This window comes from Odontesthes bonariensis, chromosome 15 (assembly GCF_027942865.1).
Source record: "Odontesthes bonariensis isolate fOdoBon6 chromosome 15, fOdoBon6.hap1, whole genome shotgun sequence".
Taxonomy (NCBI): Eukaryota; Metazoa; Chordata; class Actinopteri; order Atheriniformes; family Atherinopsidae; genus Odontesthes; species Odontesthes bonariensis.
The window spans coordinates 25441536-25467922 of NC_134520.1; the positions used below are offsets into that span (position 1 = coordinate 25441536).

At 38.7% G+C, this 26387-nt stretch overlaps 1 protein-coding gene across 1 annotated transcript; it reads right to left on the minus strand.

Moving 5' to 3' along the window:
* Nucleotides 1–528: 528 nt before the first annotated feature.
* fam163ab (family with sequence similarity 163 member Ab) lies at nt 529–24804 on the minus strand. Its single transcript, XM_075484414.1, has 5 exons — nt 24314–24804; nt 5771–5871; nt 5666–5687; nt 5050–5164; nt 529–2685 (listed from the first exon to the last, which is right to left on the minus strand). The coding sequence occupies exons 4-5, from the start codon at nt 5140–5142 to the stop codon at nt 2287–2289; spliced, it is 492 nt and encodes a 163-aa protein (XP_075340529.1). The 5' UTR covers nt 5143–5164; nt 5666–5687; nt 5771–5871; nt 24314–24804; the 3' UTR covers nt 529–2286.
* Between the last annotated feature and the right edge of the window lie 1583 nt (nt 24805–26387).

Consider the following 26387-nt stretch of genomic DNA (forward strand, 5'->3'; position numbering starts at 1 on the left):
GGCAAATTTACTTTCAGTCCAAAGGGTCCTTTGTTGGAGACAGCTCCACTTCTGAGATGCTCTATGGAGGGCATGGATAAACAAGGGAAAAATATTAATAGAAACTAAGTTGCAAGTGTAAAATTTGTACACAAGAATTAAATAAAGAAACGCTTGTTGACTTGAATTTCTCTAAAATTTAAATTTTGATCTTTTTTTTTTAGTGGTTTCCTTTGTCACTTTCAGTGTCTGCTAAAAAATTGTGAAGGCAGAGGCATGAACAGTGTTTGTCTTGTGATTGGGAACCACGGGGGTAAATGAATGCTTTGTTCAGAAAAGTAATTTTCCCATTTGGAAGCGGTTGTTCTCATGACAGTCATTACTGAAACGTCAAACTTAATGTTGCCCTCGGGGTACGGGATAACACAATCACAGAAAACTTTACTTTCTGTTATTAGTTTCATCTCAAAGTTGAGATTGAATATATTGTGCATAAAAATCTGTGTTTGTGCGTGCGTGGACTTAGTCAATAATCATGCAAAAAGTCAATTCAAGCAGTTACAAATCTTTAATTCTCAAAAGTTAACACCATCAAATGTTACTATTTCTGTATTTATCATGTAAGATTTATTTTAACTACATTTTTAAAAATCTTTTTTCTATGTTTTCAAAGATAAGCCTTTAAGTAAGTAGTAAAATAGACAGCTAGTACAATGTCTAAATGAATAAATGAATGACAATAGAGTCAAAGTGCACGGCGACATGGAGAAATATCAGTTGTGTACTTTACATAATCTAGCCCAATTTATGGTTTATGACTTTTAGTGATATATTTCTTTTTTAACAGTTTTCAATACATTTATTCACTTTTGTTAGTTAATCCACAGCAAACCACTTTGGATGTGAAGTTGTCTGTTGAATTTATTTAATGTTGAACTGATGAAAATTTCCGCTATGCACTGCTGAAAAGAGTTAAGGAAAACACATTTTTAGCTAAATGCTTGTATAAAAAAAATTTCTCAAAACTCTTAAACTTTATCACACCATGCAAGTTTGGAAGGTTTCTTGCACTGCTTACTCAACCTCCTCCTAAAGCCTGTACACAGAAATATAAAGATCAATTCCACCAGAAACCTAATTGAGGATGGGAAGCGATGTAGTTCGGAAAATGAGAACTGTGTAAAAGCTTTCAATCTCATAAATGTGTACACAGACCTTCTTACAATATGAAAAAGAAAAATAAACTACATAGTTATTTGCATCTCAAATATTCATTATCAGAGTAGTACAGGAGTAAAGTGGGAGTGTGTAGACAAATAGCACAAACCAGTGAATTACTCTGAAGATGTTAATTTCCCAGCGTGCATCACTCTCAATGGAGAAAACATCGGGATCGAGAGATTGCTTCCTAGATAATATTTACATGTCAAAGTTTTTGCATCAGTGTCAGTAAAGAAAAATGAATAAAGTTCATTTTAAGCGTACCAACATTGCATTCATGGGCTCAGGCTCTGCTGCTTTATTACAGGTTTCCAAATGAGAGGAGAAACTTTGAACTTCTGTGTCCATGTTCCTTTTTTAAATGCTTGTAAGTCCATCTACTTGTGCAGCGTCGTAACATCTCACAAGGTGGACACAGTGCTCGCAATATATTCCCCAAATAAAGCTTAAGGGATAACAACTGCTAAAAGGAGACTGCAAGAGATGAAGAGCTGCAGTAGTTTGCTGGACATCTTGCATAGAAAAATCTCTTGTTGTCCTTCCTCCCGTACATTTTCTTCAGCCCATTTTTTCCGGTGATCCAAAAAGGGACGTTGACTTTTCCTTCTGTGACTTTTTCAAAAATATTTTACTTCCTTTTCTGCTCATCTTGACAAGCAGAAAGTTGCCGTTGGGAAGATGTGTTGCACAGAAAAATCATAAATGATCTTAGACAGCCCTCAGTTGTTAAACACACAGTACACAGTCAAAAGGCTTCATTTTTGTGTCGGAGCATAAAAGGATATTTTCTCACAGACACGGTTTATCTACCATCAGTCACAGAATAATTACTACTTTTGTGAGCATAAAAACTTTAAATCTAATGGTATGATGTGAGGAATCGTTTAAAAGGGATTGTTTCTAGTCACTTTAATCATCAGCAGCTGGTTGAGACAGTTTGATTATTTTGATTATTTCTTTCAGAACACCATACTGTAAATAAATGTGTCACCTCCACAAACTCACCGGCAGCTACAGTCAAAATTATTTCTGTGGTTGTGTTCGTGGTGGTGCTGGTAAGTGTGAGCGTGTGGAAACGTTGGGCGGTCACACCTCGGTGCTGATGGCTCGGGTGTTGGTGTAAAAATCAGGAGGCCGGCCTCGCTGAGGGTCTCTCAGCACGGGGCCTCGGACAGCAGGCAGCGGAATCGCCAGCGCCTGGTTGTCATAGTGTGTGGGCATGTAGGTGATGCGCTCGCCGCCGTTGCGCATCTCATCAGTGGTGCGGATGTAGAAGGGCGAGTCATATGGTGAGCAGCTGGGACAGTAGCTGCGTCGACCCCCTGTAGGTTTAGTGGGATTGGAAGATTTGGGAGGCTCTGGTGGCGACAGAGACAGCGGAGTGATGATGGGTCCATCCAGGCCAGAGATACTGCAGGTGTTGCAGGCAAAATGTTGCTGAGAGATGGAGCCGCTGTCAGACCCATTCTTCTTACAGCAATAGTACTAGAGGGGAAGAGTTTTGGTGTGAAAGAAGTTCATTTCAAACACTGAATAACAAATATAAAAATAATAGCCTGATAATTTACACAGAATACAACCATTAAACGTGTGCACTGAGAAAAAAAGCAAATGTTTCTCTTGACTTCACTCGTGCTTCACTCATTTGCTAAAAGTAACTACTCTAAACAACAATTTTATTAAAGGGATAGTTCGCCTCTTTTGACATGAAGCTGTATGACATCCCATATTAGCAGTATCATTTATGAACCTTGACTTACCCCCCGCTGCGTCCTGTGAGCCGAGTTCCAGCTGAGTTTTGGTGTTGACGAAGGTAGTCCGGCTAGTTTGCTAGGGTCCCGAAAATAAAGTGTCTTGCTTCTCAAAACAATATATGTTCAAAAGAGTAATACATTTGCATCACAAAATCGTCCCTCCAGAAAAAGTCAGACCTCACAATCGCTTGGCGCTATTTCTCTCTCCCTTCGTATCACTACGGGCTGTGTAAACCGTGCAGACCGAAGTGCAGACCGAGCAGTCCCCTGCTTCCGAGCAGTAAACACCGTAACAGGTGCGGCTATCGCTAGGTGGCTGAACGCATTGAGGTCTGACGTTTTCTGGAGGGACGATTTTGTGATGCAAATGTATTACTCTTATGAACACATATTGTTTTGAGAAGCAAAACGCTTTATTTTTGTGGCCTCAGCCAACTAGACGGACTACCTTCGTCAACGCCAAAACGAGGCTGGAACTCGGCTCACAGGACGCAGCAGGGGGTAAGTCAATGTTCATAAATGATATTGATAATATGGGATGTCATACAGCTTCATGTCAAAAGAGGCGAACTATCCCTTTAAGGAGTGTCTTATGCTTAATTATAATTATCATAAATAAATAAATAATTTGTATTGAACTTTTCTTCACAATGTTAAAGGGCTTTACAAGAAGAATCAATGGGGTGAATTAACTGGGTTGGATGGATGTTCGCAAGAACACAATAATGCTGAATGCATCAGACATTGTCAAAAACTTTCTCAAAGAGGGAAGTTTTTAAGGAGGGATTTGAGAATAGCTGAAGACTTAATGTGTCTGATTTCAGTGAGCAAAGAGCTCCAGAAGATGAACGGCTCTAAAGGAAAACGCCCATTCTCCCTTCGTCTCATACTATTGTCTGGGAATAGTTAGCAGGGCACTGTGAATCTCAGAGGTCGGGAGGGCACATACCAGGTCAATAAGTCTTAAATGTTTCTGGGTGCAAGACTATTTCAGGCGTTAAATGTGAGCTTTTGGAATTAATATGAAATCTAACAGGGAGGCCAGCAGGGGTGACATGTTGAAGCCTTTTTGTCCCAGCCCTGAGGGGGGGCCCTGACAAACAGCTGAGTAAAGTGACCCGAGAACTGAAAGAAGTTGGCATAACTTTTTTTGAAAGTCAGCAGTGAAAAGAAATGACCTGATTTTTGAGATTATGGTAAACTGGAAAAAACAAAACTGAACAACATGTTTGACTTGAAACTGAGGTCAGAATTATATATTTTTTCTACTCTTTGCAGCTTTGGTTATATTAATTGGTCCAAATCTGAGACCTAAAAGCTTATCCAATAAATATCAGCAAAGAGTTTATCTGTTATTTTTAATATATTGACAGAAAAAGTCTCTTCAGAAAAAGGATTGTGGTACTTAATATACAGCGTACTTAAATACACTAAATCCATGTCCCTGTCTATGGATTTAGTGTATTTTGTTCTTGCCGTGTCAAACTGAAATTTCTGGTTATATTAGCTCACTTACTAACCATGTATACTATAAAATGACACAACCATGATCCTAATACACAGTGAGAAATTACTGGGGAGACTCACTGTGTCAGACTTCGAGAACTTCTGGGCGGTACTGAAAAATATACATTTCTACAGTAACCCATAATACAAATACCTCTGCTTGGGAGACCAATATTTCATAGTGTCAGCCTTCAATACTTTTCATGTCCCTGATGAGCATTTGCTTTTGAAAAACACATACATACTGTGTGATGTTTTCCGTTTCCCCGTCCTAATTTGAATTATTTTGAATAGTTTTGCCTCCTGCTGAGTCAAGCTTTCTTATCTGAGTCCACTTTGTTATTCTTCATGTTCCTGGTTGGTATTATGTTTCCCAGTTTCCTTATTCCCCCCCATTTCCCTCGCCTGTTTCCTCTGAACTGCTGACTGCCTCCCTACTCTTGACCTTCACCAGTTTATTAAGCTTCCAAACTCTTGTCAGGCATCCTACTTCTGGATCTTCCTTCTGGCAAAATCTAATCTAATAATTCAAAGTACTGACAAGTCATGTACACGTCTGATGTTTCAAACACATATGGTGAAGTCATACCTGGAGTCTACAATAGCAGAGCACGGCTATGATACACAGAAGTATCACTGTGGCCAGTATTCCTCCAGTTATGACAACAGTTCCAGCTGTCATCCGACCAGCTCTCCATCAAACTCTGACATGGGCACAAGAAGTGAAAACATCAGCATTTTACTGCTCAGCAGATCAAAGGACACAAAGGTCAACAATCATGGGAATACAGATGCAATGTAGTTAGACTGTACATGTAAGGGTAGTAGGGTACTGTTTATAACCGATAACATATGTCAATGCATCCAAGGTGTAAAATGTTACATCTTTTATTCGTTTTAATTCCCTGAGTTTTCATGTCGTGCAGTACTTTAGTCGATGTTTGGTTGTGTCTAAAATGTTCTGCCTTCATCACCAAATTGCAACACTAAGAATTGGGGCTGAATGTATCTTAGTTTGTGTGAATGTGAAATAAAAATAACATGACAAGAATAACTTCAAATATCTGTAGCTGAATGCAGAATATACAGTAAATGCCTAAAAATTCAAGCGGGTAGAAATCACATCATCCCAGGTCACTAAAAACATACTGAGAAAGTCTGGATTTTTCATTCATTTGCCTGGTTGGGAATGTTGATATACTCACGTTCAGCAAAGTTGCTTAACACCTGGAATCAGACAAATAAAGATATAATTCAAAATGACTGACAGATCGATAATATAGGTAGGAAGGTACACTGGACACACTTACATCAGAGGAGTGTTTGAAGGTTGTATGGGCAAACTGAAGTCAAGTGATAGTTCAGTGGAGAGAGATCACACTGCCTGATAGCCAACGCTGTATGAACATATCTGCAGGAAAGACAGGGAAAGGAGGGAGGAAAGGAAGCAGGAAAGATGAAAAGGATACTTAAGTGTAATTGAGTACCTCTAACTATATTTCTCCACAAGGTGGCACCAAGAGTACAGAATAATCTGTCTCAAACTGGCTAATTCCCCTTTGAAGGATAGAATAACTAGGAGTGAACCAAAAGGGACGAAAATAATAGACCGCCATAGTATGAAAATAGAAGCTCGACTGCTGAACATATCAAAGTGTTCAAATAAAACAAAATCCATATTGCTGAGCAATGCCTCTGTCATCCACACTAAAGTACACACAAACACACACATGCAGCATCACAGGACAGCGGCAGTAAAAGTGATTTAGGAACAAGGGGTCCGGTTGATTGGGGTTTTACTGTGGTCTGCAGTCTGAGGCTTGTCTAGGTGAAGTGAAATCTATTGCCGCTGATAAAAGCATGAGCCACCCCAGATTAGGGTGGAGGTCAAATGCACATTTGTGTATGGAGAGAAAAAGTGGACACAATGGGGAAACAAAGAATAAATGAAGCACCATTTCTGATGCACAAATGTGTCGGGGTCGGCGTAGACTCCTGGGTTTCTGTGTGAGCTCATTGAGCTTATTTATCAGACTCTCTCTTCACATATCTTCTGTTTGACATTTAAACAGACTGACGTCTTTGTTTGTGTGTTATGCTTTCATGTGAGCAGGAGCGTAATTTGATAGACGGCGTGCGTCACAGCTCTATGTTGACCGTCTTATCCACCTACAGTCGGGGCTGAAGACCTGTAGCTGGGTGGAATATCTACACAGTAACAAATCAAACACTCTTTCAGAGCAATTGTTCCTGCAACTGAATCATATTGGATTGATAGTAAATATGAAATGCTGCTCAGTTACACACATACATGAGGAGCTGCTTTAAACTTCTCTGAATCATTTTTTTTACACCTGGGGGAGGACTTATAACACCATTCAAAAAGGAAAGAGATATATAAAATTTGCAAGATCCCCATTGAACACTATAAACCATTCATGGCAGTGACAGTTTCTCACTGGGCACATACTGTATGTGGACTGATAATGATGTTGGTTTTTCAGACCTCATAAACATGCCACCTTTTTATTTTGTTTTGACATTAGAGTTTTTCTTTCTATATATATGTTCATCAATATACATATATATAGATGTACATATATCTTTATCTATATATATATATAGATAAAGATATATGTATTGAGACCGAGGCTACCTCGCAGCCCCCTGTCTTGACTTCAGTAGCCATTACAATAGACCAGGACAGTTTTCTGGATGAAAATCATCTATTGAAACTATTGAAATTATGATATTTCAATTTTTTTTTTAATTTATGATTCTGTAAGTTATGTTATAAAATATGTGTAAATTTTGCACTAACTTACACAATGGATGCTAATGTGTTGATTATCTGATGCAAGAATCTGCATCCGTTTCTTCACAACGGTCCAGGACTGTTGCAATACTGAGACTGGGGCTTATCCCGCAGGCTGTCATGCTGTCATCTACCCGAGCAAAAACTCATAAACCATGTTTCTGTCAGAAAGTACACTACCTTCCATTATTTTTGGAGACCAAACGGGGTGGCAGCTGACATGTTCTTCTTACAACCATTCATCATAACTCTACTCCAGCTCATGCGATCACAGACTCAGCTCACTGAACTATGTTTCATAATTAATACCAGCACACCGACTTATATTGCAAAGGGGAAATATAGTCACTGTTGTCAACACATCATCCTTTACTCAGACACAAAATAACACACAGATTTTTTTTATCTCCTGTTTACATGTTGCTATGCAAGCACTTTGAGACACACTTGTTAGTTAGATTAATTTGAGTTTTCTTGACAAACTATCCAAGTCAGTACACACTATTCACATGCACACACATACACACACACATAAGCTATTCCAGGCAGAACAAAAGCTGGATCAGTTACTATTGGGTCCAGATTATTGAGGCTCCTAGACTAGACACTCACTGCCTGAAGAGCCCCTAATACTGATAAGACGCTCACACATACAAGACAAACATACAAAGTTCAAAAACATATACTTGAGCTTTACCGCATAAATCAGAGCATCCTAATAAAACATCCATTAGAGTTTTCTTTGCATTGAGCATGACTTAAGAGTTCAAAAGGCAGGGGCATTTCATTAACTAAGTAAAACCACTAAACCTCAGGACTCACCATAAACATCTAATCCAATTAGAGCTGACACTGCAGTGTAATACATGTAAAGTCCATCTGAATTCCTCTTCGTTTGAGGAAGTCATGCTCTTTGCAGCAGTTTGCAGTGCTGTGCAAACATAATACAGAATGAAAGATGTCAGCTCGAGTTTTTTTTCGGGGGTTCACAGATTGAAGGAGAAGTTGCAATTTGTTCCTGGACGTTTTTTAATCTCCAGTGACTTTCCAAACCCTTTCGCTTCTCAGATGTCAGAAATATGCTGAACAAGCCTCAGGGTCGGGAAGAAAACTCTGTAACTCCATCTCCATCCAACCAATAAACAAACAAACAAACAAATAAATAAATAAATATGGGTTTCCGTCAGGTAAATGAAAAGATGACTAAATTCATTCCATATGCCACCTTGTTGTAAATTGGAGCTGCAGTGCATTCCGGGCTCAGCCATTCGACACTATATTCATTTTTGACAAGTCATTATTTTTCTTAAAGCACGCAACCACAAAATTTAGGCCTGAGGCAACAATTTCCCACTCTGACACGTATCAGTAATCATGACGGCTTTATAAGTGCACGTCTAGTTAAGTGCAAGAAACACTGGTTAAAATTTTGCAGCTGGATGCAGACTGCTTCACCCTGATAAAAAAATAATTGACTGATCACAACACTGCAGGTGGGATAAAGTAAGCCCACCTTGTTCTTAAAATATAAACTTCTTAGGTAAAAGCCGATAAAACACAACCGAGGTGAATCTCTGGATGCCAGTAACACAAGTACAAGCAAGAACAAAAACAGCGCACAAGAAAAAGAAACACATATTAAAGACTAACAGAAGTCTTCAAGGTCAAAGGCAATTCAAGCATCTATTGCCTTATTTAACTGATCAACAGTCCACACTCACGCAGTGCTTTTTAATCTTATCTAGATTCTACAAAGCGCCTTACAATGTGTTTCTTATTCATCCAAACACACACCACTCGTACAATGCCTCTTACTTTTTGCACTTTGAGGAGCTGAGGATTGGATTACCAACGTTTCAACTGAAAAACGATCTTGCTACAGCCAGAGCCGTAAGCGCCTCAGTTTTAATGCTGAAGATTTACAATCTTTCAGTGAAGTTGGAAGTAACGGTTTTAATGACGTGACACTGTATCTACACTGGAGCTGCAGAAAGATACAGAATGGACAGTATTTTACCAACAAATGTGTGATATACTTGTACGTGTATCAAAGTAAAGAACGGAGTCAAACAAAAACTATCAAATGCAGTTTTCTGTTCACTATGAGGTACCAAAAATACTTGATTCCTTGGTATTTTATTAACTATATATGTTTGGTAGTTGCTAATCAATGCCACATTTATAGAAACGACTGTTTGTTTGAATTTACATTTGAAAAAAGAATATTGTGGTAAAGGTATGTTAAAATCTGTATCAGATTGCATCAAATCGAACCAGATTTTTGGTTTAAAAATGCATCACTCCTCAATCGTATTCTAATCCATGTGTCAAAGTACACATTGATTTTTCTTATAAAGGAAAGATGCACACCCCAAAAATCAACTGCACAAGAAATCTGTTATGAACTGTACTTGAAAAGCTCTTTCCCACATGACTGAGATGACAGAAGTGGCCGATCTTTGTTGAGTCTAACATTATTACCTTCTAAATATCAGTAAAATTACACTTATTCCATCTGGAGAAGCTAGGGAATAGTACTACGTTAGAGTCATGCACTTAACTAACACAAGTGAACATTTTTGAATTTGTAAGACCGTTCAGCTGAACTATGAATACACTCAGCTGCTCTATTAAATTTCATAAATGTCCTGTGATACTCGTTCCTTTGTCGGACCCAAATCCCATCTGATCAATAAAAAAAATAAAAAAAACACCATTTTGTCATCAACTCAATGGCTGCTGTAGAAAACAACTCACGCATCCAAACAGGATCCATGGTCACAGCTGAAATGTAATTAGTGTAATCCTGTTATCTGGTGTTCCAAAAGTTTTCCTCTATCTGCATCCTCTCTCTCTCGTCCAGTATAGTTTGTGCGTTTTTTGGATGTGTGTGGATGTAAATGTATGTTTGTGGGCCTGCACTGGGAGTGAAAAACAAGCAAATGAAGGGGCTGGGAGTGGGGGGATATTGGTTTAGAAATTGCAAAAGTGGAATCACAGGTAAAACATCAGAATTAAAGGAAAAATATTTGGCTGCACAGGGAAATTTTACACAGTGACAGCTCTGAGTAAAATCACCGCATGACTGTTTGGATTGCCAGATTTCTGGTAATGTTTCATGCTGATAAGTTCCTGTTTAGTGCATGCAGTGGAGCTCCAGCTGTCAACAAGACAAATGTAACAAAACACACACATGATCCCGTCTTTATTGTATCTTTTCAGCATTTGCTGATCAGTTCTAAACACAACTGGATTTAAAATTTAATGCTAACTTCAATGTAGTGGTGGAGGAAACAAAACAAAATCACCAAAATCAGTACGCTTCATTATCCGAGGAGCAAACAGAAAGAAATGATAAAACACAAGTCCTCTTTGTTAACCCAATTCCTTCTGGTTACTTCTAAATATATGCACAGAATTTTAAAATGTACTACTTTTTGTTTGGAATCCTGTCTGTACAATGCCTTGGTGGACTGAACCACATCAAAAAATATCATTGTATGGACCCACATCAGAGTAGGTATTTTTGTAAGTAATCTCAACCTCTACAGTTTTAAACCGAGTGCTGTCACCCTGTAAAGTAAATCTGCATTCAAGTTTGAGTGTGTGTAGAAAAGAAAAAAGACAAAGCTTCACAAAAACAGGTTCATCAATACAGAAAATAAAACTGTGCGTCAAACTCAGTGCTCAAAGTTCCCACTCTGTGTGCGACTTCAACATGTTAGCAGCCACAGATCAGATATGATGTTTCATAATCAAAACATACACATGTCTTGAATCTTACTTTCAGTGTTTGCTACTGCCCACTGAATCTGCAAGCCTTTTTGCAGACATCATTTGTATCAACAATAACAGAAAATATCAATTTTGTGAGACCACTTTGAGACACACAAACAATTCTGAAATGGCAGCTATCGCAGCAAATTTGTGGATAACATTTCGCTCGAGAGGACGGCATACATTTGTTTAGCTATTTAGGAAAAGACTGAGAGGGACAAGAAAAGCTAGATGGCTAGATTAAGCTATTTTAACAAATATTGCTAGTAGTGCTGCAGATGCTATGAGCATGCGCAAAGAGCCACATGGAATCAGATAGGAGCATCCTCACTCATGTTGCCACGTATCTTATGTAAATCCATCTCGGACACAAAAATCAGATTTGAAAATTGAAATTGATTGTAAGATTTCTGTTTCCACACTGCCCTGGAAGAATCCGATATAAGTCACATCAAGGGAGGAAGAAGAAAAAAAAAACAATTCTGGATTTTCGTCACTTCACCCTGGTAACATAGCTTCTGTTGGATCTTTACTCCTCAAACCGAGGAGTGAAACTCCAGTTAGAAGAAAAACTGTTCAACCATAGGGTAGATGGTTCTGTTGTTTTCCTCTGAGTTTAAGCTCCTGAGACTGAAGTATTTTTTTTACAAAATGAGCATGTATATTGTATAAAGCATACACTATGAAAAGAGTTTTGAGCTTTAATGCCAACTTTTCATGTGAATCTTGTGTATCTTTGTGGTTTGGTGTTGGCAGTGTACTTCTGTGGAGCCAAATCGACTTGAAAATTACACTTTGTCCTTTTGGATGGACTTAATTCATTTGTTTGTTATCAACTGAAGCATTTAATATAAGTACAGTCATTTTTTTCCTCAATGTACAATAATTTTTTTAGGTAAAGCAGCTTCTCTAGTGTTTCCCGTCATATAAACATAAATTAATGTAGCAACCTTAAAGGGATAGTAGTAGTAACAGTATTAAAGTGGGTTCAGAGAAGCCCGGCTTAAATCTGACAGGCCACTGAAACAGCCTTGTCCAGTCACTGGTGGCTTGACTTATTATTGATATGTATATGTTAATTTGTGGCACTTTGTGTAAACACTCCCTGAGATAAGACTAAAATAGGAAAAAAGACAACTTGGATGTTGATAAAAGAGTATTTATAAGTGGAAAACTGGTATATTCAACAAGACATAAAGGCAGCAATGTGCATGGTTGATGGACATACACTTTTTTCCTTTCCTCTTTTTACAATACCCCGTTGATGCGTAAATTGACTTTGTAGATATACACACTTGCACTTTACTCTGAAAACCTTCATGTACTGAGGGACCTTTAGGAGCTCAACCAACCGTTGTGCCATCTTCCCTCTAAAGCTGTTGCAGCATTTATGGCCCAGAAAGCAGAGATTGATGACACTGAACATTTTTGTTCAATTACTTGATTTTGCTCAGGGTCATTAGGGGCAGAAAATGCAGTGAATGTGAAGAACCACTCTCCAGAATGATCCTCTTGGCCCTATGAAAGTACATGACAGTGAGGGTGCTTTGTCCCCGTGAAGATGGAGAGAGATGAGACAGCAGAGAGTTGGGATACATTTTGAGTCTTTTTCTCAGTACAGTTTGATCCATGTTCTGAAGCCATATACACTGCTGGCAGATTTACAACCACTGAACATTATATGCTCTTATGCAGCTCTTGGGGCTTCTGTACTGTACAGTCTGCCAGCTCCTGATTCAGCTTTTCCACATGTTGGCTGTGACTCAAGATGTGGTGACTACCTCTACTCATATGGTAAATGAAAAGTGTTTAACTGTCCATCTGTACTTTTTTCATTAACAGATCTAATTTAATTTCCTCCCTTTTCATACAAGAAGAACACTGAATATCCAAGCTAGTATTAGCCCTTCCATCTGACTTTTACCCTTAACTGAGATTTTAGCGCTATTACAACAAAACTGCTCCACTAATGGTACTATTACTGTGATTAATGAATCTTTGGTAACAACTAATAATGTACTGAATGACATCAGCTATGAGTGTTTAAGAGTTATGCTCATTTTAAAGACATTAGAGCTGAAAATGGAGTTTCATTGCTTTTCTAACTGTTGCTTTCAAATCTTTTTATTCAATCAATCTTGCTTTCATGGCTGTAAGTATCAGAGAACACATTTTCTCTAAAACATCGGCTCAGTGTCAGTATATTAAACCATCTCACCCCCCCCCCCCCCCTCCCCCTATTTTATGTAGCACAAATTTCTCTAAAAATGACAGTTGTTCATCAAATCAAACTGTTAAATACAGTATTTTTCTATTGAGTTGTTAAAATACATAAAGATAGAGGAATCTGAAGAAATCTGTGTGTGTACACAAAGAGACAAAAATAAAACACCTGTTTTGAATGGACTAGATCTTTCGTTCCTCAGGCAGTACTGCATTAAAAACAGAAATGATTCTGTTCTGAGCAGCACTGTAAAGGCTCAGAAACACCTCTGTTCATTTCCTTTGAACATGATGTAGTTTGTCTCTGCATCCATGAAGGAAAGAACAGCCGTAGAGACACTGCTGCCTTCTCTGGGCCCCGGCCAATCTAAGATGGACTGATGTAAAGTGGAAAGCTGCCCCGTAATCTGAATCAGAAATTCAAAAAATGTTTGAAAATTATGGAGACTGTGTCCAGCTAAAGAGGAGAGGAACCATGTGGCATCTTATCAGCACAGAGTTCAAAAGCTGGAATCTGATAGTATGGGGTTACATTAATGCTGGCATGAGATAACGCAATCTCATGATAGAACTTGATAGAACCACATTGTGATGTAGTTATATAACGTGATATAACAGCACAAAACATTGTAGTTTCACAATGAAGACTCAAAAGCATAGAATTGCATTGCACGACAAAAAACCACAGCCATGGGATAAGTTATCCTCTCACAATTTACAACCAAGGATTGTGACACTACTATGTTTTGAAATAGAGGACAAATGTGTATATTCCTTGTTTTCTCTGGTGATACTGGGCTGCATGAGCAAATCTTTGAAGGCTCTATTGCCAAGAGGCAAAACTGCTCTCCACACAATACCTTTTTTTTTTTTTTAGTTTTTTGGGAGGACTTTGCTTAAATCAGAAAGACAAAAACAACATTCTGCACTTATTACGTCAGCATGGCTCTGTATTGAGTGTTAAACTGCCAGTATTCCAGTCTAATCACCCTTTAAAAACAATAAGTGCATTGTGAAATGCTCACATGTCAAGCAAGGATGGGAAAACATTTTACTTTACTAAAGCTTTAGCATTTTGTCTCCTCAGATTCCAACAGTTTACCGTCTCCACTTTAGTCTGCAGGACACGGCATCCATGAAAATATTTCTGATTCCAAATGTCTGACAGCAGAACAGTTTCCCACTTTGTCTCAGTCAGTTTTAAATAAGCTTTGGTTCAGAGAGAACAGCAGCGCTTCAGGATCGTGTTCACATTTGGCTTCTGTTTTGTACAATAAAGCTTTAACGTGCATTTGTGGATCATACGGTGAACAGGGTTCAGAGTCACTGATTTCTGGAAGTGTTACTGAGCCCATGCAGTATGCAGAATCATGTCAGTATTTAATGCTGAGCTGCCTGAGGGCCCAAAGATCACAGGCATCCGGTACTGATTTTCATCCGTGTCTCTTGTGCACATTATGTACTGTAGATGATGGAATATTCAAAGTCTTTTTTTATGCTGAAGCCCATCTTTACCTCTACAAGACTCTGCCTCTCTTGGGAGCTTTTTTTTTTATACCCAATCACATAACTGACCTGTTGTCAATTAGCCTAATTAACTACAACCTGTTCCTCCTTCTGATTCTTTTTAGCATCATTTACTTTTCCAGCCTTTTGTTACCTGAATCCCAACTTCTTTTTAGATATGTTGCTGCCATCAAGCTAATATCTTCATGAAAGAGTAACATTCTTTAATTTTACCCTCTGGGGTCTGAGCCGTAATGACGTCATGCGATCTGATCACGTCGGCGTGATCACAGACCTCACAGGGTTAAACAATTTGTTTGTTTTTCTATTGTGAATAAGATATTGGCTTACAAGAAAAGCAAACCATAATCTTCTGTGTTTATTCACATTTTACACAGCGTCCAAACTTCTTAGAATTGAGGTTGTTCTCGTTCTCCTATACTGTGTACAAAACTGATCAACACTAGACAGGTTTTGAACTTCATCTGTCACCTAAAGAATGAACACGCTGAGCATCAAAAGTGTCATCAGAAACGCTAAGCCTGAGCTCGCTAAGATTCCTAACAATCCAAACAAGTAAACTGGCTGCATCTCACCTTGTGGGAGCTCTTCTAAGCACAGAGAAACTGACTCACTTGCTCTCAATTAGAGAGAATTTTCTACTTGATTTACGTACAATTCAGATATATTCAAAGAGAAGAACATGAGCAGGAAAAGTACCTGATGTTCAACACGTAGGCTGCTTTGCATTCCCTGATTAACAAGGTTTACAAGGATTTTATTATAACTGCTTAGCTCCTCCCCTGTTGTCCATCGATATGCCAGCTTCTCTTCACATTTGGCAGCAGTGCAGCATCACTAAGCGCACACGCCCAGCACGGTGCAGCGGACAGCCAGTGAAGCTGTAATTACTGTACTTCCATTCTGCTGGTCAGCATGGAAGTAAAACAGACAAGATTCTGTCTTTACTGGAATATTGTACCACGGATAATACACTAGTATACATTCACAAGAAAACGTTATGTGCCAGAGTTAAAAACGTGAAAAAAAACAGATGATAAGGGCAGCATGAGGAAAGTAGGACAGGTTTCGTCCAGAGTAAGAGAAGCAGAGGTAGAAATGAGGGATTCAGTAATACTGTTCTCTTCATATTAAGAATTAAGCATAAACTTCAGAAGAGCCTCAGGTTTATAGAAAATGTTCAACTCTAATAACATAGTTATTAAATATGTGTTCTATGAGGGATCTTGTCTCATAAATTCTTATCCTGAATGATTTAGGTTATTAATTTTTACTCTAAATGTTTAGATGAATATCAATTTTCACTATGATTAAGACTAACTAGCTAATCTAAATAGCCCTTTATTATGTTTCCCTCAACTACTAAAAAAAGAAGATTTTCTTCTGCTGTTTATCTTCAGTTGATCACTCCATCAAATTCTTAGTAAAATGCAATAACTATGGTTTCCTGTGTTTTACCAGTTGTGGCCAAAGGTAAGATGTGCCACTAAGTGATACCATGGAAACAGGCTCTTAATTCTTCATTGGTCTATAAAACAAATGTCTTCCCTTTCCGATAAATCTGTCTTTCCTGAATCTAAGTTCGTAAATTAAGACTAGTATTAATTACTACAGACTAAAACATGTTTGTGAGACCAGCTCTTCTAATCTATCTCATTACATGTTACAAAGTCAAACATTCAGTTCCTAACAAGCTTTTCCCACAGCTGTCAATATGCACCACAGCCTGATAATGCTTAAATAGGAATGAACTTCAGCATGTTGGCTAAACGCCATGAATGTACGACCTTCAGCTCACAGGACAGTTACTGAATCTGCTGAGCCATCCTGCCAACAGTCAGGCAGACTCACAGACGAGGAAACACTTTCAGGACAAACAGCCTCTCAGATCTCCTCTCACCTCTCAGGCAACAGTCTGATCATTTGAGTGTCATTTATGTTTTCATACCCGACAACAGCCCTGGGTTTCTAGAAAAACTAAACACTCAAAAACTGCGGAGGAAACTTACAAAATGTAATTTGATTTGAAGAAAAGTCTATAATCAAAGTAACTTTAATGTGAAGCCACTAAACATTTTCGAAAATGAACAGGTTTTAATGTTTTATGTCTCTGGAATATTTTACTGAAATAATGATGGGTTCATGTGGAGATCTTACAACTTTTCACTTCTTTTACCTGGTTTTTGGTCCAAGCGCATGCATACAGCTTTTAAAAGATTGTGCAAAAACAAGCGTCTGATTTGTGCTTTTACTATTTTTCTACAGCGTTTACTTGTCAGGTGACAGTTACTATTGAGGAACGTGATCATATTGTTTACATGTGAAAGTTGACAAGGAAGAAATGTGACGCTCAAATCAAAAGGCAAGACAAGTTTCCGGGATGTGTTTGCGTTCCATCATGTCCATGTGTCTGCGTAAGCATTCAGAAGATTAGAACTGCATCTCAAGGTGAGTAAAAATTACTGTGCGAGTGTCTAAATGTCAAAGGATGTTGTCATTTTAACTGTGAGCATAAGTTTGTCGTTCTGATTATGTTTATACGTGTGTTTGTGTGTTTTTTGATGAGTCACCACAAACACAGCAGCCAGCAGCGGTAACATGGCTACGTTAGCAGATAACAGCGTTTCTCTTCCAGAGGCCTCCGGCTCTGCCAACAAGACTTCCTCTCTGTGGCCTCGTCTTCACCCAGCACATCTGCACTTCAGAGCTTTGTTCACATCCATATGCCACAGGGTGTGCACAGTAAGTCTGACAAAGTGTACTCCCAGCCCCCAGAGAGCAAGAGAAAGTAATGTAAGCTTTCACTGTCAGTTCAAAGATTTGAAATAAGCATTATGTGATGAATCGTCTTGGATGAAAGAGTCTATATAGTCAAAAAAAATTATTAGTTCCTTGGAATGAGATAATGAGAAACAGCCAAAAGCTGCATGTAATATCAATCCTCATTATTAGCCCATCTTTTGATGTCAACCCTTTTTTTCTCCTCACGCTGTCATAATTCTTAATAAAAACTTTAAATTTAAGAAACACAGCTTTTACTTTTCTTCATTAGTTTATGACCCATGAACAGTAAAAAGCTGTAATCTTTTAAACAGGTAGCCCATCTTTGTTTGAGTCATTCACTCTTGTGTAATTAACTCTTGGGGTACTGTACAGACTGAATGCATTTTACACTGGTATCCTGGTCATGATTGGATTTTAGAAGTATCCTGCTTATGTGCTGCATATGTCAACATCTTATTCTGCTTTCAGAAAGCGGAACAGGCTACCTGGAAAAATCCAGTATATCTTGAACACTGTAGCATGTAAACATTTTGACCAGGTTTCACAGCATTGTCTTATCATAGCGGCAAACGACTGCACACACATGATATGAAATCAGGAGCAGCTCACCTATTTATGTAGATGAAGCAATGCTTTATATGTAAAAATAAAACACAAAACAATGAAGCTCAGCGACTCACATTAAATCTGAGCTACATAGCTCAGTAGATTTCAGTTAGTGTCTGTTATTGGTTTGAATTATATACATTTTAGTGCGTTCGTGTCACAAAACATATAGTGAACCCCCTGTTATTGCATAGATACAAAGGAGAGAGATTATAATGACATGTTAAATATTTACATGCTAGAATTCTTTCAATAAAGTAAGTATGAAGATTACAATTTAAAATCAACATGAGCACGAGCACTTTCTGGATTACTGAAGTTGAAATATATAAATTGTAGGGCTTGACTGAGATATTTATTTATTCAGACACTCAGATATGCTCACCTGACTCCCCTGTCAGTCACTGCTGAGAACATGAAGCTTCAGTTCACCTCAACTAGCAATTCACAAGACAATTAAGGAACTTTTTAAACCCCTTCACAGACAGTTAACAACACTGCACTGCTAAAACGGGTTATTTCTACTGCACAGCAGGCTCACATTATGTCTCTCTGCCTATAATCTGTGCAGTCAGTATGACAGCAGCAAGCTGCAAGGAGCTGCACCAGTAAGCAAGCTTTTTCCCCATGCAGTGTTTTTCTTGGCGGTTACTCGAAAGCTGTGCAGTGAGAGAATAAAAAAAAGCATGAGGCACTCCATCTTCAAGACAAAGCTTTGACTATTTGCCTGGAATTACAGGTGCAATCCGGAGCCCAAAAAGTGGTATTTGGGACAGCCTTACTTTATGGATACTAGTACTCATAAAAACACTGCAGATTACCTCCATGAAATTAATACTATGTTCACATGATTTCATTACGTCTACGATTTTATTTCTTAGTTGACTGTTTGTCAATAGAGGGCAATGGTGCAGGCTGCACTGCTAATGGCTGTAAGTCAGTCCAATATATACTCGTCTTAAATGGAAGTAAACTCAGATGAGGGAAATAAAAAAAAGCAAAAACTGCAGTGGACATCCACAAGAGTTAAATGTAGAGAGCTCTTCTTCATTTTTTCAACCTCTGGGATATCATATCATATCTTGGAAGATGCCGGTCTGAGTCTATTGTTGCCAGTTCAAACCAGAAACAGCTGGTGTGATATCATTTTAATCTTCGCAAGGTCAGACATAGGTCACAAAGTTGTTTCTATTCCCCTTACTCTGTGCCACCCAAAAGCATCTCAAGTGACTGTACAATTTTTCTTGCACACTACATCGGTGGAACTTTCTTTGTTTTTCCCATATCTATTAAACTTTTCTTCTTTTATTTCACATTTTCTAAATGCGAATCAAAAACAGCAACAAAGTTCATCCTGTGATGAACTGGCAACCCGTCATGGGTGTACCCTGCCTCTCACCGACAGCTAGGGTGGGCTCAAGCCTCTCAGGAACCGTGAATAGGATGAAATGGGTATAGAAAAACATGAAAATAAATAAATGAATGAAACAACAATGGAAAACCAGATAATGTTTTCTTTGTTCAAATCAAAGAAAAAGCAGAATGAGAGCAGAAAATCCCCACATTTAAAATTGAAATGTTAATGTCTTATTGTCCCAAAAGTCACCGGAATTCAAAATTTAAGGGTCTGTTTTTTTGTTCTTTTTTAAAATGAATGTGGTCTGGGGAGACTGGTCCTGACCTCCACCAGTCTTCTCAGTTTCACAGTTTTTGGACTTTATTCTGTGTTTTAATCCCAAGCCTCAGCTTTACAACACCTGAATTAACCATGTATACAGCAATGTAAATAACCTGGTTTTAAATACAGTATTTCATGTCAACAACAATCCTGAATGTGATCTAAGCAGAGAGTTAATATGCATGTAAATGCAGACATTGACGGTAAATGAGCAATCATTTTACTGCACCAGGAGCAGGATTATGGATTTCTGAAATGTTTTGTTTTCTGTGCTTATTTTGATGACAGAAATTGGTCATTTCTGTGACTCCCACATACATCTAACATATGAAATATGATGTGAATATTAAATCAACTAAAACCAACAACAGGCTCCTACTACAAATATCCAGTAAAGGCAACACAATAGAAGAGCAGGATCCTTTCTTTAGCTTCAGCAAATGTGATGCCTGCAAGCCAAAGTGTTGGTGATACCAAAAAATAATATAGATGGTTTTATAATACAAAGCTGGACTTATAAACCAAGATATTATCTTGGTGTCATTTATGTATCATAATCTGAGGCTCAGCAACACAAAAATACCAATAGTAAATCATTCTGATCACCAGATGAGGAAATGGGAGACTGTTGGTCTTTGTGCACGGTGGGCAGCTTGCATTCGAATAAATGGGATGTTTGTATAAAACATCTATCAGGTGAAAGTAGCTTTCACCACCAGCTCACTGATCATAATAAACCTTAAAACAAGTTGGTCTGACTGAGGCTGATAGACTGCCCCACTATTGCTGCACTGCAGTTTGAACATAGCTCATCTCACCTTTAATGTGTGGCTATGGTGCACTCAACTCGCAGCTGTATGAAAAGAAACACCAATCCGGCAGCCACAAAAAAAAACGTAAGGGCTTATGAATAATTCAAACACTCCCCCTGAAACACTGAAACACTGAAACACTTTCCCATTGCTGTTTAGTTTTAGATTTTCTCCACTAGCCCCAATCCAACACACACACACACACACACACACACACACACACACACACACACACACACACAACTGTACGATATACACACCAGTGGCATGGCTGAAAAACTGTCTTCCATGCATGTTGTCCCAGATAATACACTGAGTGGAGTGTGTCAACAGAGGTAGGACTTTACAACTAAAGGCAGGCTAGTATTCTGCCTCCAGCAAGAACTGGAGATAAAAATCCAAGACAGACAAGTCTTCCTTACAGTAACATTGACTTTACTTTCATTTTAAAGAAGAGCCTCATTAAAATTCCTCACCCAGCATAGCAGATTGCTCTATGCTGCTGTTTCCTCAATGCTCTATTTCAGCTTTCATTCAATTATCGTCAGCATAATGTCACATTCAAAGCCAACAAACCCTCAGATGTTCATCTTGTGTGGGCATGATGCAAGATTGTGGGTTTTGCTTAACAGGAAAGTTCAGCCACTTGTGCTTGACTGGAAGAACTAATTTGGACCAGCCAACTCCACTCTTTAATTTTACATGTTTTCAAATGTATTTTTAAGTTTCTGAGCATGATTGGATACTTCCAATTAATATGGGTCGTCTAGATCAAATAGACTAAATATGATACATCTGTGACCACTGTACTGCTTCTGTTCAGTGAAATCTCAGCATGTCATTGCAGTCAGTTTGTTCAACAGGTTTTTATGAGCTTTCATCTGTCCAAACAAGGTCAACTTGTGTCAGTGATGCCGCAACTGAAGCAAAATTATGAGAAGGGTCTGCTACTTAACTCCAGATACTGTCAACTTCAGAGTTATTGAGGCAATGTAGGCCAACAGTTTCCCACATTGACTGAGGCTGATGAAATAACCAGGTATCCAGCTGGAGAAGCCGTTACAGTACAATTTAGTACTGACAAACCAAATGTAGCTTGGAGTTGTGATTTCAGTCAATGTTTTGAATTGTTGGCACATCACACAGTTATACAACCTGTGTATTAAATACATTTTGTCTGTTGCTGCTGGGTTAGCTGTGACAACCCTGACTGCAGACTCCTCTGGGAAATCAGCCCACTTCCTGTTTCACCACAGTCACTGGAGGTGGAGGAGCCGAGGGTGGAGGGGAGCGAGGAACAGATAAGAGGATACACTGAGATACACTCCACAGTTATTTAGTCAGGCTGTAATTTCTTGCTTCCTTTCAAGAGAAATGGGTCACAGTGGTGCAGAACCTGATGCTACAGAGTGGGAGTTCAATGCTCTTCCCTGAATATAACTCCTATGTGCACAAAATAACAATAACCCAAGTTAAATGTTCAATATGAAGGTTTCTTTTGCAACTCCAAGTCAGAGGAAGTTTGCATTTATATCTTCTTAGATTTTTTTGCCTTTGTAGAATAAATTTAATGTTTTGTCTCATTAACTAAGTTGTCTCATCATACATTTATTTTTGCATATCATGCCTGAAAGTCATTCCAAAAAAAGCTGGGATGGAACAACACGAGTAATGAAGTTGAAAATGAATAATTGTGTTACTTAAAACAGGTGATGTTAGCAGCTGATTGTAATCATGATTCGGTACAAAAGGCCGAGTCTTTGATAAGCAAAAATGGGCAGACGATATATTTTCAGATAGCACCAAGATCAATAGCTGATATAACCCCATGAGCAAGGAATTAATTTGGGAAACCTTTCTCAAGGACTACAATACAAGAATATTCACAAATTCAACTTAAAACTTTACTGCACACAAACAAAGAAAGCCTTTTGTTAACCTTCTCCAGAGACAGCGTTGATTTCTCTGGGTTTCGAGCTATCTGGGTCTGGATGGACCATCACACAGTGGAAACAAGTACTGTGGAAGACCAATTAGTATTCCAGATGTGCTCTAAACCAAAGATGAAAAGGACAATACAGACTGTTATCTGCAACAAGTCAGACAACCAGGCTCTGTCATGGCACAAGGTTGTGTCTGTGCCCTTGGCAAAGGTAGTTTGTACTTATATGACTGCAGCATTATTACAGTGAAGTATATCTGGAGCAACTTATGCAGCCTTTAATACATATTTTCCCAGGATGCCCATGCATTTTTCAACAAGACAATTCAGAACTGCATTGAGCACACATCATAAAGGCATGGCTGAGGAAGAAGAGGGATCGGATAGGTTGACCTGGCTGCATTTCTGACCTGTCCCCAAAACAATTGAAACAATAAAATGAAACAATGACGACACCTTAGTAGTGCACATCTTCAGACGTGTTTGTTGGAAAAAAACAAGACGAAATAACATCTAACACCCTTCATCGCTGGAAATCCTCAATGCCAGAATGTCTTTTCAGTGTTGTGAGAAGAATCGGAAACAATGTTTGGTCTGAAATGAATACATGAATAATTATGACAAAATGAAATAAAAGTGATAAAACAAAACATTAAATATGTCAGGTTTATGTTGTCTGTAATTAAATAAAATATTAAGTAAATATAAAACTTAGTACACTTTGTTTTGTTTTATTTTTTGTTTGGTTTCCATTTTCCATACCACCCCGCTTTTTTAATGATTTGGGGTTGTAAATGCTTAACAAGAATTAATTTGCCCATTTGGAAAATTGCCTGTCATCCAAAGGGCTAAGTCACAAACCATTATGTTCTATCACGCAGAAAAGCATTTGAACTTTCACAGTTCTTAGTGTACATTTTAGTCATTTCCATCATTACAAAGACAAGTGATGCACAAACACAATCTTATATGGAGCAAACATACAGGACACGGCATCAAGTTTAATCAAATTACTTGAATTGATTATGAAAAAAAACAGGTCTAGGTGGGCAAAAAAAACCTGACAATTTCTTTGATTGACTGCAGAGCAAACCACTGTATCTATAAATGGGGTTCTTCAAATAGCCAATTGAATAGAAACAATATGTTTCCATCATTTAAAAAGCAGTGGGGTGCAACTGGTTAATAGGAATATTCTTTAGGTGTGACCACATGTCATCTGCATTTCAAACGCCAACAGAAGCAGCTACAATGAGAACTGAATCTGACCACAGCAGTGTGGCTCCTTTGTTCAACTGACTGACACTCTGGACCTTCAGCTTGGGCTCCTTCTGTCGAAAAGCTACATGTTTGTTTAAATCGTGTGCCATACATTTCAGTGTCTGCCTTACATACTCATTTTAGTTAGAAATAATGTAGTCTTTTCTAAATGACATGCCAGCAGAAGATCAGAGCAACAGCGAAATGGCAAGACACCAAGACTCCATCTACTGCTGTGCTGCTCCACTACACATTTCATGTTGTGCATTAAGGTGAACGGGAAATGTGCAAATTTGTATCTGAATGGGTGGGCACTTTTTTAAACACACATTACAAAACTCGTTTTTTTTTTAATGTGAAATCTGAGAAATGTTGGGTTTCCTTCAGAAAACCTTGCCAAATTCACCCCCTTTTCATTACTGCACATACCTGATTTAGTTACATGGTCCGATAGTTTGCCTCGTCTTAATACTGTGGAGTCACACCAAGAAAAGCCGCCAGCATCCTTATCGCAGCTGCAGGACAGCCTGCATGTGCATGGGACTGCGGCGGAACTTCTCCGAGGATGAGCCGGAGTCCGGGGCGCACGACGCCGCCAGGAAAAAACCAAACACTACCGCTGTGGGACCAGCACACAAAAGGTCCAAGAGGTCAGACAGAAGGCTGTGGAGACATCCACAACCAGAGGAACATGCCCACGCTGCAGGAACCGGAGCTAAAACAAACGACTAACAGGACGAGGACTACACTCCGCGATGAGCGCCTTTTACGCGCATGTAACCTGTAAAAACAGTGTCATCGTCACGCACAGCGGTAATCTTTGCAGGACTCCAAGAGAGCAAACAACCGCAAGGGACCATGAAATCACTTAAATTCAAAAGGACACATCCAACAAGTGAGGGACGAGAAGGCGAAATGACGGAGTCCGTAGCTGGGCGGACTGAGAGGAGATGGAGGGAGGAGAGGAGCATCACACACAACCTCCCTGGCAAAAGATGTGATATTACACAAGCATACAGCCAAGATATCAGCGGCAATACGTTGTAGATATTAGAGGGGATATTACGACTATATGAAGTAGACTGAAATGTTCTTCACGTCTGTTTTCAATTTACGAGAACTGCGGGGAGATTTTGGAAATTAGTGGAGAACTCTTTTAGACCAGAAATCTTGAAATACAGTTTAGCCCTAACGTGGAACACCCTTTATTAGAGATTATTTTAAAAGATCGGGGCCACAAAGCACAAAAAAGAACGTCTTTCTGCACGATCACAGATACACTGTATGATTTCAGATGAGCTTTTATAATAGAGCAACAACTGAATATGTATGAACATCATTATATTCATACTAATAGGGTATTTTAAAACACTCCATGCTTTATGGTGATCTTTGCTAGTTCCATATAAACTGCTGTTGACATAAGGATAGAAAATATATTACCCAGATGTTTGGTTCAGGATGTTCCCATTAGAACAGTGGGTAATGTGGTTGTGTTCTTGGCACAAACTGAAATAATGCAACGGTAAAACCCCCAAACACAGACCTCTGAGCTACTGTAATTGATTTGCCCTCAATCACTGCTCCCTTAATCTACTTACTGTTGCAACCAAGTCAACCCAAATATCAATAGAGAAGGAAGGCCTGGCTGACTTAACAAGGCCGAGCTGTGCTGCAAATAGTTACAGTTACAGTTCCTGTATAGTTTTTAGATTCTCACTTACAAAAGCTTGCAGAAATGTATTAATGATGTTGCAAATACATGATACCAGAGAACAGCTGCCTTTGAGTCTCAGGCCTTTGTAGTTTTCTTTGTCAATGCAAATAAGGCAAAAATCATGAATATTCTAAGTCTAACCTGCTGTCCAATGTATGTTCTCCCTGGTTTGCAGGTAAATGAAAGGTGTGGACAGAAACACATTTAATCAAACAGATTCTAATATAACATAAACTCTGATGCAAAACGTGTAGATGTATCGTTTTTTTTCTCAACATCGTCCACTTCATCAAACAGCAATTCAGCTCAATGAGCTGTCATATGGAATGAAGCTTTTAAACATGCACCTGCATGGATTTCTCTTTCTCCTCATTATTATACTTAATCGTCTGTCTGAACTTGATCCTTCGAAACAACACCACTGAACCCCATCATAACTAAAAGCTTACTTTACGAGACAAAATTCATCATGAAATAGCTTCCAATATTTTGGTTGTGAACAATCAAATGTTCCCTGAAACATTTCCCGGTCATTATAGTGCACAGTTACACAGCCGGTATGAAAGTGCAGGGAGAGCTTGCTGCACAAGTCTGCTCTTGATCTGTGTTCACTCAGCTAGAAAACTGCCTTTTATGCTGCAGAGTGATTTCACCCTTAGTTGGCCGAGATACAAGATTGGGTGGATGAAAAGAAACAGTTTTTACTCTTATAGTAACAATATATCTGGTGCTAATGTTAAATCAGCTGAAAATATCGGATAAGAAAAGCAAATGCAACACAATCTC